Source organism: Trypanosoma melophagium (assembly GCF_022059095.1).
Source record: "Trypanosoma melophagium isolate St. Kilda chromosome Unknown ctg31segment0, whole genome shotgun sequence".
Lineage (NCBI taxonomy): Eukaryota > Euglenozoa > Kinetoplastea > Trypanosomatida > Trypanosomatidae > Trypanosoma > Trypanosoma melophagium.
The window spans coordinates 195001-208066 of record NW_027125164.1 but is presented as its reverse complement, the minus strand read 5'-3'; the positions used below and the strand labels follow the sequence as shown (position 1 = coordinate 208066).

At 38.1% G+C, this 13066-nt stretch overlaps 5 protein-coding genes across 5 annotated transcripts in view; all 5 read right to left on the bottom strand.

The window, feature by feature from the left end:
- Positions 1–927: 927 nt before the first annotated feature.
- On the bottom strand, positions 928–2823 carry LSM04_002694 (Rad21/Rec8-like protein; the record flags this gene model as incomplete). The annotated part of the gene is made up of 1 exon (XM_067338985.1): positions 928–2823. The coding sequence occupies one exon, from the start codon at positions 2821–2823 to the stop codon at positions 928–930; it is 1896 nt and encodes a 631-aa protein (XP_067189287.1).
- A 1117-nt stretch (positions 2824–3940) lies between these two features.
- On the bottom strand, positions 3941–6442 carry LSM04_003625 (MORN motif; the record flags this gene model as incomplete). The annotated part of the gene is made up of 1 exon (XM_067338972.1): positions 3941–6442. The coding sequence occupies one exon, from the start codon at positions 6440–6442 to the stop codon at positions 3941–3943; it is 2502 nt and encodes an 833-aa protein (XP_067189296.1).
- Positions 6443–7106: 664 nt separating this feature from the next.
- LSM04_001631 (uncharacterized protein) lies at positions 7107–7927 on the bottom strand (the record flags this gene model as incomplete). Its single annotated transcript, XM_067338961.1, has 2 exons — positions 7107–7188; positions 7242–7927. 2 exons carry the CDS (start codon positions 7925–7927, stop codon positions 7107–7109), a joined length of 768 nt encoding a protein of 255 aa, XP_067189274.1.
- Positions 7928–9149: 1222 nt separating this feature from the next.
- Positions 9150–10796, bottom strand: LSM04_003114 (Legume-like lectin; the record flags this gene model as incomplete). The annotated part of the gene is made up of 1 exon (XM_067338950.1): positions 9150–10796. The coding sequence occupies one exon, from the start codon at positions 10794–10796 to the stop codon at positions 9150–9152; it is 1647 nt and encodes a 548-aa protein (XP_067189291.1).
- Positions 10797–11748: 952 nt separating this feature from the next.
- Positions 11749–13066, bottom strand: part of LSM04_004069 (ATPase) — a gene marked incomplete at both ends in the record, with an annotated part of 1434 nt that continues 116 nt past the window's right edge. The window contains one exon of the mRNA XM_067338938.1: positions 11749–13066. This exon is cut by the window's right edge and continues 116 nt beyond it. Coding sequence (XP_067189299.1) covers positions 11749–13066 — 1318 coding nt within the window.

Sequence of the window (13066 nt, the reverse complement as noted above, 5' to 3'; positions counted from 1 at the left end):
AGGAGTAATTTCACAGAAAAAAGAAGAATAAATAAATAGATAGAAAAAACAAATGAGTCTGCATAACGGTAATGAAAAACAAAACAAAAAAAAGGTTCACAGGCACCATGCTATCATTATTATTACCACTGCATCTGTCGGCAGTCATATCATAACTAAAGCCGATAGTAATAAATACTAACGACATTAATAATAATGATAATGATATTGGTAATTCTAACAAAAGCAAGAGCGGTCCGCCGTTGTGCTGGCTCAATTAGATCTATGAGTTCAATAATCATTACAAAAAAAAAAAAAAAGAAAGAAACACCCAATTATTTTCCCTCTGGTTCTCCTTATATATGTTGCTCTATTACTATTTATTTCAGTTTGTGTTTAAGACACATAAATCAACATTTCTTTCCACGTTGAGGGGCTTACATTGCACTTTCCCTTCTGAACAGGAACGAGAAATAAATAAGAAAAAGCAAAAAAAAAAACGGATATATATATATATATATATATGAATCACAATACAGGTGAAAAGAAAAAGAAAGATAAAAATTAATAATACAGGTAATGTCCACAGAAAAATAAAAATAAAACTGAGCAAAGAACAACAATAATAAAAAAAAAAAAAAGACGGATGATTACAAGAGTCGTTCTGTTCCTTGCTTTATTTTACCAAAAAAACAAAAAATTCCCTCATATATATATCACCCAATTCCTTCAGCTATCAATACCAAATAACCACCACAACATCTATAGTCAAAGTAAAAAAAAACCAACATTCTCGACACAAGTACAGGAAATAATAAACACAATAATAATAATAATAATAATGAAAACAAAACAAGAAAAAAAGCACTAGGGGCAATAGCAATGTAAACTGTAGAAATATGGGTTTCCATTACATTTCCCACCCCCTCCCGTATATATATATATATATTACACCTTCAATAGAACTGTATCCGCAGCTGCCAAAAGACCCAATTCCACATCTCCACTTGAGGACGGTTGCTGCGCCAATACAAGTTGCTTTGATGCAAGTGCTAAAACATTCGCAAATGTACGGGCCGCCTCCCGACGGTGCATTCCACGACAAACTTCCTGCAACAAACACCGTTCACGAGGGGCGGTTTCTTTTTTCGAACGTTTACTTGGCGGTTGGGAAGTTTTTGTTCCCAATACATCACGGATGCGCTTTAATGTCGTTATCGCAGCGGCTGAGAGTCCACCTTTGCTACTCTGATTTCCGTTATTATTATCATTATCATAATCGTTAATCTCATCCAATCCACGTTTACGGTTCTCAAGAGCCGTGTTATTCATATCAAACTCTCCATTTTCGTCTTTATTGCCACGTTGGAGAAACGCCTCTTCTTCCTCTTCCATACCTCCAGCAGGAATTTGCTGAAATGGATCTTCCTGTTGTTGTCGTTGTTGCTGTTGATGATGTAGTTGTGGTAAAATAGATGCCTCTGCCTGCTCTAAAGCGGGTAAAAGAAGAGAAGTGTAAAGTGTACGTAGTGCAGGATTTGGCATCCACGCCAGTGGGGCGGCATTCACAACGGCCCATAAATCACCTTTATTGGATTCCGCCGCTAAAATAGTGCGATCGCGGGCCTCTTGTGTATCATACGGTCCACGACGAGGAATGGCATCGATAATATCACTGCGATCATCCATCCATCGCTGAACTGTTTCCGCAGATACAGTTGTGGCAGCCAAATCCAATATATTCGTAGGACGTGTTTTTGTTTTTTTCTGTTGTTGTTGTTGTTGTTGTTCATCATTCATTATATTCGGAATAGCTAACGGGTCCTCATTTCCATGTGAAGGCATCATAAAGTCTGGAAGCATCGTTGGATCATCTGGGAGGGGAACGCCAATATCGAGTTCGTCTGCTGGAAGCGGAAAACCTGCGAGATCGCCAAGAGCAGCAGTTCCTGCTGTTAAACCACTACTACGTGCCTTTTCAATACTTGGAATACTCGACTTTTTACTGCTGCTGCCACTGCCACTTACACGATCTCCAAATGCCATAAGATCGGCACGCATTTTGGCAATCTCATCATAGTCTTGTTGTGTGGTGTGAAGTTCTTCCACAGCCTGCGAACTCGGCTCCAACGCATACCACGCAGAGGCGAGCAGCCCCGAGGCATCCCTCTCACCCCCCGTCCCATTAATATTAATATTAATATTATTATTATTATTATTATTATTATTATTATTAATATTCATATTCCCATCCATAGGTGTCATACTGTTTCTCTGTAATCCACTGCCGCCCTGCAGGAGATCGGCAATCGCATCAAAGCGGGCCTCCAACGCCTCCGCGTCTGTTTTCCCTGTTGCAACAACAACACCCGCAGCGGCTGCGGCATTCGCAGAAGCACCACCACTCCAATCAAACGTTACCGCCTCAATATCACCACCACCGCTTAATAAGACACCATCCAGTAATACTTTAGCACCAGCAGAAGAAGAAGAGGCAGTAACACCTGTATCATGTTCTTTACTGTTTGTATTACGGATACTTCCACCACTAGCTGTAGAGGTGGATTTTGTTGTGAGTGTTGTCACACGCAGAACGAGCGTTGCATCCAGAGCATCTTTTAACAGATGTTTTACTTTTAGGGCGTAAATGCGAACAACACCAACGAGTAATTCACCACTGGTACGTAGTGCAATAGGAACAGCAGGTTGTACAATATCCACCACAGATTGACGGAGATCCACCACACGTACTTCATTGCGGGTTAGTCGACGATCCCAATGGGCGGCAAGCCAAATTTTAGCCAATGGGCCTTTCTTTGTTAAAACATAGGTTGAGAAGAACATCTTTTATTTATGTACTTGTTCCTAGCCTTTGTTCTTTCTCTGTTTCTTTCTTCTTTCTTTCTTTATAATGCCTTAATAGCCTAAAGGTCGTGTATTTTCCTCACGAAAATGACTCTTATTTGCAAACTGCTTCTTCCCTAAGGACGAATTATTCACCGGAAGGAATAAATAGGAGAGAAACAAAAAGAGATGAGACACATACAGTTAAACTACTCCAACAAAGATCGTCAATCACTAGACACAAGAAGCAACCCAAAGAAGCAGTAAAATCAAAATAAAAAGCAGTGATCATAATGTTCATCAACATTTCTCTCACTAATTACCCTTCTTCTTTCTGCTACTACTACTACTACTACTACTACTACTACTACTACTACTACTACTACTACTAATAATAATAATAATAATAATAGTAGTAGTAGTAGTAGTAGTAGTAGTAGTAGTAGTAGTAGTAATGGGTATTTTTTTTGTTTTGTTTGTGCTTTCCATTTCCATTTCCCTTTTTTTGTCGTGTAATTTTTTTTTGGGTTTTTTCTCTTTTTCTTGTTCTTGCGCCATTTCATACAGAATCGAATGTGTACGCATACATGCAGAGAAACAGGTTTATGGAAATGGAGCATACACACACACACACAAACACAAACACAAACAAAAAAAAGAGAAAAATAAAAACAGAAAATAAAATTCCTTTACATCGAGTCATCATCATCAGCAGCAACATCCGGTACATTTCTTTTTTTTTTCATACGAAAAAAAATAGAAGATAAAAAAAAAGGGATTGCTTACCACTGACAAGGTAAATGAAATCCAGAAAGAAAAGAACGTCTCTTCCACGTTTTCCTGTCATAATATTTTTTTTTCTCTCTTATTATTCCACCATCTATTTTCTAACAACTACACATACTCTTCATTCTGTTCACAGTTCCACGTGATTGGTTTTTTGTTCCTTCTTTCCGTTATTCTCCTCTTTTTCTTTTACTTTTCCTCGTGCTGCCTCTAGCCTTTTCTTTCGTTTTTCTCTTTGAGTTCTTCTTATTCTCTTCTCTTCTCGTCACAACCAATCAGAGAGAAAGAAAAGAAAAACAAAAAAAAGAAAAGAAAAGAAAAAAAAAACTATTTACTCTTCTCCATTGCCTTCCCCATCCTCCTCATCGGCGGCTTCTTCTGCGAGTTTCATGGCGGCACGGGCATCATAAAGTGGCTGCAGTTCCGGCCGCGGCTCCGGCTTTGGCGGTAATGGCGTTGGTGGTCGTTGTTGTCCCACTGTTGCGATTGGCATTTGACTGAGTTGTTTACGTCGCAATAGTGCAGTTGTGGCAATAACGGTAATAGCATCTGTAGATAAATGCATCACCTCGTGCAGTGGGACTGCGACATAACTACAACCCTCTGTTAGCGGATTGGCAGAATTATCTCCCCCTTCTTCTTCAGATTGTTGTTGTTGTTGTTGTTGCTGTACTTGCTTTGGATCTTGTGAAGATGAAGTAGTTTTTGTTGTTTTTGGTGGAATGGCGGATGCCACTTCAAGCTTCTCTTTAAGCGTTGCAAAAGCCTCTGAGTGCCACTGTTGTACATACATCATAACATCCTCTTCCGCATCGCCAATCATTGGATTACTGCGTAATGGTCGAAGTAGTTTCTTTGTGGTATGTAAATTAAGTGTAATACGCAGAGGTGCCTGTATGGCACGTGCAAAGGCGCCTGTTATTTCACCCCCCATGGTTATTTGTATTGTAGGCAAACGGAGTTGCATATGACGTTCCCCAGGAGATGTTAATTGTACCGATCGTTCTAGAATAACCATCGGTGTACGTTCCTTCTCCTCTTTACCAGGTTGTTCCACCATTAATAGTAAACGTGTGGTGCGTTCCTTTAGTATAATTGTCTCATCACCGGTTACAGATAAACGAAGTCGTTTCCCTGCCGCATCATGCAAGACAGGACGTAATCGCACTTCCGTTACCAAACTCTCATCCTCTGGATCATACTTGATAGAACACACTTCCATTGATTGTAGAACCACACCTAATGTGGGATTATCATAGACAGAGATAAGAGATTTCATCCATCGCTGCACCGGTGAGAAGTTCACCGCCTTAACGAGATCTGCCATAGTTCCACCATTACACTCTTGTGCAAATGTCACAGGTACACGTCTTGGTGCCTCCACCGTCGTATCCTTATTCTTATGACTCTTTTCCTTTTCCTTCTTCCTTTTCTGTGATGATTGTTGTTGTAATACTTCTGATTGTTGTTTCTGTTGATGTGGGGCAAATACTTCCAGTCGTGGTGGTACACGTGTGGTGCCGTGCAAGATACCAGGATGCCACTCTCCTTTATGGTAATATCCCTCTTGTTGAAATGCCCCATGTTGTGTGGGTCCCAATCGATGTAGAAATACACCAGCGCCAACAGGAACATCTTTTTCAAAGTTTCCAATATAACGCGTTGTACCAGACGCCAATCGCCATTCCCCAGACACAAACGCATTCTCTACAAAACTGCCATGAAAGGAAGATCCATCGGTGAAGCGATAGACACCGTAACCGTGTTTCATATTATGCGCCCACGCCCCATCATAACTGCTCCCATCGGCATATAAATAACGTCCAGTTCCATGCTTCTCATCTCGCACCCACAACCCACGGTAGTGTGATCCATCTGGATACGTAATTCGTCCAATTCCATGTCGTATTCCATTATGCCATTGTCCAGTGTAAATAATACCTTGCGTGGCCCACCAATATAATCCAAGTCCATGTCGCATATTTCCCACATACTCCCCCGTGTATGCATCACCGTTAGGGAAAAGCGCATGTCCAACACCGTGTTTAGCGCCATCACATTTGCGTCGTCCACCATCGTACACGCCGAGTTCACCCACACGTTTTACAACACCCGCACCGCCATCTCCCCACTCATCATGATATTCCGAAAGTGCCTCAAACACCAATTCCTCCGGTAGTGGTTCATTCTCCTCATCTTCTTCTTCCTCATCCTCTTCATTTTCCTCCTCTTCGTCATCATTATTATCATCATCTCCCGCACGTGGTTGGCCATCCTCATCGTACATATTATTTGCATCACCACCATGACGTAAGGCATATGCCTCCAATCGTCGTTGTTGTTTCTCTGCAAGACGAGCCGCACGTTTTTGATCCCGTCGCTGTTGACGCGCCTGGATTTCCGCCGGTGTGGGTAACTCCGGTCGCATCTCCTCCCACTTTGTGTAAATTACCATTTCCGTAGATTCAATGTTAAAACCAAAAGCCGCACGTTTGGCACGTTTTACCAAATACTCCGCAAGGAGAAAGTGTTGTTGACGTGTTGCCCACTGTAGGAGCGTTTGCTGCGTTACCGGATCACGTTCCTGGAGTATGCGTTCAAGTTCCTCATCATCTTCTATATCATTAAGGTAGCGTAAGAGTTTACTTATTTTTGGGGCATTCTTCTTACGAATAACTTCATCCTCTTCCTCTTCTTCTTCAGCAGCACTGTCTTCACTACCTGCGGCGCTATTCTCACCACTGCCGGCCGGACGAACGTATTCGGGATGTACAAATTGCCAAATAAGTGGAAGTTCTGTGGTGAACTCCTCATCTTGATCGAAATCAGACATCTCTTCTTATTCCTTTCGTTTCGCTTCTATTTTCTTTATCGGTCTTGCTTGATTTTGTGGTTGTGGTTATTCAAACTTTCTCTAGTAATATTGATAATCAAACGTGAAATAGATTGGTAGAAGAGAGTTTTAGGGACGTCACACCCTTTTATTTTTCTCTTTGTTTCCCTCCGTTCCCTTTTTTTTTTAATACCTTTTATTTGTTTTTTTCTCCTTAAGTCCTTTTCTTTCTTTCTTTCTTCTGTAGCGTCTGGACCTCTCTACAGCAGAAAGAGCAAAAAAAAAAGGAAAATACCTCCTAGAAAAGCAACAAGAAAAGTAAATAAAAACAAACACACACATAGATATACATATTTATATGTATAGAACAAACATTTACGGGATTATGTATATATATATATAGGGTAGAAGGAAGAAATAAAATAGTAGTAGTAGTAGTAGTAGTAGTCATCACAAAGAAATCAATAAACATAAACACATACATATACACTGATAGATAGATCGATAAAGAGGGGGAAAAACAAATATAGAAACGAAAGTCATTCGTTAGACAATTGTACTGTTTTTAAAAAATAAATAAAAGGAATAACGATTTCGATAAAAGAAATAGAAAAAAAAAAAAGAAGAAAGATGCCTTATTTTCTTCTTCTTACTGCATTTCCCTTCACCAATCTCCCCATGGACCAACAGTATCATCATTTACAATTTCCACACTCCATTTACTCTTTTTCTTCTTGATCTTTTTTCTCTTCTTGTTGGTGATAATACTTCTTCATCCCAATGTGAAATGGGTGTGGACTCTCTCACTAATGTTATCGGAATCTCTTCTTCCTTTTCTCCCATTGAAGAAGTATTATGTGCTTTCCCCACAACAAGAACAGTTTCCACACCTTCACTTTCATTCGAGTGAGAATAGGGAATAAACGGCATCTGCGTAGTGTTTATATCTGTGTTTCCCACTACATTACTCTTATCATCAATTACAAATTCCCTCAGTGGTGGTCGTGGAACAGGAGAGTTTAATGTAGATGCATCCGGTACTGCAAATAAGGGTATTGAGATAAATTGTTCTTCTTTTTCTTTTTTTTCTTGTTGAAGTATAGTGTGGGCACGGAGGTCTTTCTCTCCGTTCATTAAAAGCGATCGTAATAATTCTCTTCCACTATTTAACTCATCACGTACGGTTTGAAGTTCCTGCTGTGTTTGATATAAAGCCGCCTCTGCTCGATGACGCTCATGTGTGAGAGAAGTGTTTATCGCCTCTTTATTATTATTATTATTATTATTATTCTTACTCTTACTCTTCTTCTTACTCTTATTATGCTTCTTATTGGCTTTCACTACTGTAGGAGATGATCCCACCCTCACTGCATGGCCCTGACGTTGAAGAAGTGTCTGAACAGCAGAAGACCCATAACGATCATCACTGATATCATTATACTTATTGTCATTGTCATTTATTATAATCGATACAGTTATTCCCATCTCTATTTACTTTTTCTCCTTCTCCACTCATGCTAATATTACTATTGTCGTTATTATTATTATCATTACTACTACTAGTAGTGGTGATCATAGCTGTAGTAGCCATAGGACCAGGAATATGAGATGCTGTACGATTCACCAATCCATCGTTATTACTATTATTATCATCATCATTCTTTAATGGTAATAACAATTGCGTTAGTGCAGAGAACAGCTCTTGTACGGCTTTTGAATGAAAGGGATAGACACGTTCTTTAAATACACCCATAACGGCGGCTACTTGACTATCGTTGATAAGTCTTTTTTCATCCATCATTGATGCCTATACACACAGAGAGAGAGAGAGAGCGAAAGAGAGAGAAATAGAACAGATACTTTTCATCGCATCTCCCGTAATATATATAAGTTCATATTAAGGGAGAGAATCCATCAAAAAGAAAAAAAAAAACAAAAAAGAAAGAAGAAAAGGAACATTATCATCAATAATAAGAAGAAACAAGAGGTATAACAGAGTGAGGAACAGTTTATATATATATATATATCCCTCTCTGTGTCTCTGCTATTCATTCTTATTCGCACCAACACAGTTCTGAGCAAAAAGGGTGAGAGCTGTAATATTTTGAACATAATACAAATGACTAAATAAATGAATAACCAATTGTACCATCGACAATACGATACACATAGAGAAAAATAAAACAAGTGTCACCGGATGCATTTTTGCATGTTTTTTTTTCTAAAATATATAGACGTGAATGGATTAAAGAAAAAAAGAAAGAAACATTTATCATTTTCAATTCATATACACATAAAATAAAAATAAAAAAAGAATTTGATTGCTTTTCTATTTCTTTACGTTTGGTCCCTTATTGCACGTTAAAATCATCGGAAAAGAGAGAGAAAGAGAGAAAGAGAAAGAGAAAGAAAAAAAAAAAAAACAGCTCTTCACACACAGACCGGCATAATCCATCATGAAAGTAAAGTAAAGAGAATCCTTTATATTATCATTCTTATTATTCTTATTCAGATATATCAAACTCAATCCATATATATATATATATATATATATATGAGATAAGAAAATCCAATAGAACCTACAATAAGAATAAATACTATAATCCATCAGAGAAATATACGAATCCCAATATCCTCCAAACAACAGCGCCCCTTCCACTTTATATATTTCCTTTATTTTCTCTTCTTATTTTCTTATTTTTTATTTTTAATCCTCAGGTTCAACAGGAAGTTGACGTGAAAAGTGTTCCCGCTCTCGTCTATCCGACTCATAATCAAAGTGTTCAATAGGAATACTCTTTGAATATCCCATTTCTTTCGCATCTTTCCCTAATTCCCGCAGTTCAAACGATATAACATCATGCACATCCACATGTGTATCTGAATTCACTGGGGCATAAGACTTCTTTACAAGTTTTAATACCGTTTCTCTTGTTGGCATTGCACTATTGTTATTTATACCATTATTAGTGGAAATAGATTTCTTTCCTCGTACATCACCCGTACTGGCGGAAATACCAAAGTGATAATTTAACGGGAGATCGACATTATCTAATTCCCCACATAACGTATCTACATAAGTTTTTTCCAAACGATACATTATAGAAGATTTATGTCCATGTTGAGGATTTAACTTATTTAATTTGTTTTCATCTTTTTCTGCAGGATTGGTATTATCTTCTACCCGTACCACACGCCGACGACTGATATTCTCACGTGTGATAATAACTGTCAATCGACGTTTGTGGTAACGCACGACAAGTTCTACGGGATCTTCTGGTGTTTTACGTAATAATTCCTCCTGCCCAGCCACTGAGTTTTTATTCTTATTCCTTTTCCATCGCAAATCCTTTTCTTTTTCTGTTTCTTGTTTTGATTCTTTTCGTGCCTCTTTGTTTTCTCCATGTAGTGGATTCTCTGTTATTTGCATACCCATTTGTACCGCACGTTCGGTAGGGAATTGTCTAAAGTCATAACGGCATTGTAATCGCACCGGCAATGATCGAAAGTCCTCCCGCCTTGAATCAAAATTATTTACATTTGATATTTCTGATTCTCCTGCTTTAGATGTTGGTAGATTGAGTAATACCATAATTTGTGGATCATGTGGTTTATGTTCTTTTCCTTTATGATTATGATTATTATTATCTTCTTCACGATGCCCTACAGAGTCTAATAAAACACCAAATCCTCTAAAGTCCGAGTACTTTAAACCAAACATTCTTGGTTCGAATTGACTATCATCAATAGACGTTCCACGGTTAAATACACGCCGGTACATTTCTTCACGTTCCTGCTGGCGTAATAAACGTGCGACGCGACGTTGCTCTCGTCGGCTTTCATTCACAGCAATTCCCGATATATTTCCATTATTATTATTATTATTATTATTATTATTATTATTATTATTATTATTATTATTATTATTATTTTCTTCATTATCATCATTATCTTCTTCTTCTTCTTGATTTAAAAGGAGATCCGCCACTCGGGATGGATCACGTCGAATATCTTCCGCCTCCGCCGCATCGGGATCAATCGGTTTGGTGTATTTTGGCACATGTTGATGATCATCGCCGAGTGGATGCTCCAAATACCACAAGGCCATTCCCTCTCCACCTTGATATTTCTCTTTATTATTATTATTATTATTATTATTATTATTATGACCAGCTTTCTTTTCTTTTTCTTGTTCACGTACAATGGGAAGTGGTGGGCGAATTGAAAATCGCAATCGCACCTCCCACGATGGATGATCACATGGGGCGGTATTAAACGCAAATCCATGATCGCCTAAATTATTTGTCGTGAGTCGAATAAACTTCTCATTTGCTACAGCAGATCCACCAATCATAAAGTGTGGAACGCCTTCTTCCCACCAGTCTGATACGATGGGAGTTGAAAGAGAGTGTTCATGCAAGAGAGGACCCCGAATTAAACCATTGGGAAGATCCTGATATTGTTGTTTTTCTTGTTTTGATTGGGGATCTTTGTTTGTAGGATCGGCAATAACGTCATGTGCGGTGAAGAGAAGGAGAATAAGAAGAAGGAAATAACGACAATAGTAATAATAATATTGATAATGATATTGATAGTGATATTGATGATAATGAGACATGAGGCCGAAAGAGGAAATAGAAATATGGGATGGATTCACGTCTGTGATTTTTGACTCTCTCGTTATTGGTTCCTTAAATAGCTGTTATTATTATTATTATTATTATTATTATTATTATTTTTTTTTTTTTTCCTTTTCTTTTTTTTGCAATAGATATGTGTAATTTATCTATATATATTTCTTTTTCTCTCTTTCCTTCCTTTTCCCTTGTATGTATTTTTTTTTGTTTTTGCTATTTATGAAGTATGTGTTTATGTTTTTCTCTTTCATAATGTGATAAACAACAAAAAAGAAAAGAAAAGAAAAAGGAGTAAAAGAGAAGAAATGTGATATATCGAGAAGGAAGAGAAAAAAAAAAAACACACAAAATACACACAAATAAACACACAGAGCAGATAAAAAACATAAGAACAACAACAACAAACATACAGAGACACAGTGAGAAGTCACTATAGGAGAAATAAAAAAAAAAACATGCAAGCAGAAAAATAAAAGAAAGTAGAATTCGAATCCTTCCCTCCTTCCAAATCACTTTCAAAAAAAAAAGCCTGTTTCCTCTCATAAAGACATATAAATATATAAATATAATGAAATATAATTATAAACAAGTACATGTTTCACAGAAAACCACTCCTTTCATTGATTGATTTATTTCTTAATTCTTTTTTTTTTCCTTCGTGTTCCTCACTCACTTTGTACTTAGTGTGACTTCCTCATAGCGGTGTGGACTCTGAAGATACTCCCGCGATCGCATCTCAATAAGACGTGAAATACACCGTTCCATTTGAAATGAGGCATCTGTGTGATCCATCAATCGTTTTCCCGTTTCCCGTTCAAACTCCGCTAATTTCGCCGTCTTTAACGCCGCTGCCACTCCCGCATCTAACGCCTTATGCGCTGCCTCATATTCCTCTCTACTCTCCTGCAATAATAACGGTTCCACCTCTGCATAAACTACTACCTTACAACGAAACTCATAAAGGGCATCGATGAGAAGTAGAAAACGATTTTTAATATCACTGTTTTCATACGGGAATCGTGGGACGCCTTCAATAAATACGGTATGAAAGGTTTTGGCAATAACTTCATAATCGGCACTAGACATGGCACCAGCGCAGATATCTTTGAAATGAAAACGACAAACGGCACCACAAGCATTTGGTATATGTACATCACGGCCAAATACACGTAATACCCGCTCCCTTGTTGGCATGGCTTTACAAACCTGTAAGAAGAGATCGTTAAACCTTTTATCATTTTCTGCGTTAATGGGAGAAAGATACGTCTGGGCGTCATTTCCACTAAGACGATGATCGGTTTTACTACGCATATCATATACCACACACTGCCGTTTTACCAATTCGATAAAAGGGAGAAAACTCTCACGATTAAGTCCACCAAGGTATAAATCTTCTGGTGGTCGATTAGCTGTGAATACCACAACAAGACCAATCTTATAAAAGGCATTAAATAAACGACGCATAATCATTGCATGAGCTACATCTGAAACTGCAACCTCATCAAAACATAATAATTCAACATCACTAATAAGTCGTTGTGCAACTTCATCAAAAAGATCAATAGATGCATCAGGTGTACGTCTTTTTTGTATTTCACCATTCGGACTATTTTTATTCTTTGAGGAATACTGTATATCATGAGATGTTCGTTGTACATCTAACATAAAGTGATGAAAATGTACACGGTGTTTTTTAATACCTACGGGTGCGTGATTATATAGTAGATCCATCAACATTGTTTTCCCACATCCAACACCTCCGTAAACATACAAACCTTTTACACGTGAAAGTGGATGATATGCGGCACTGCCATTGTTATCATTCTCCTCTAATGCACGTCGTACCTTTTCCTCCTGCTCACGACGTAGAAAAAACGATGGAACAATACCAAGACGATTGGGAGGTCGTAACTCTACTTGACGTGGTTTAGATCTTCCATCTCTGCGCAAATAGGCCTCAAGATCATTATAGAGGCGATCAAATACA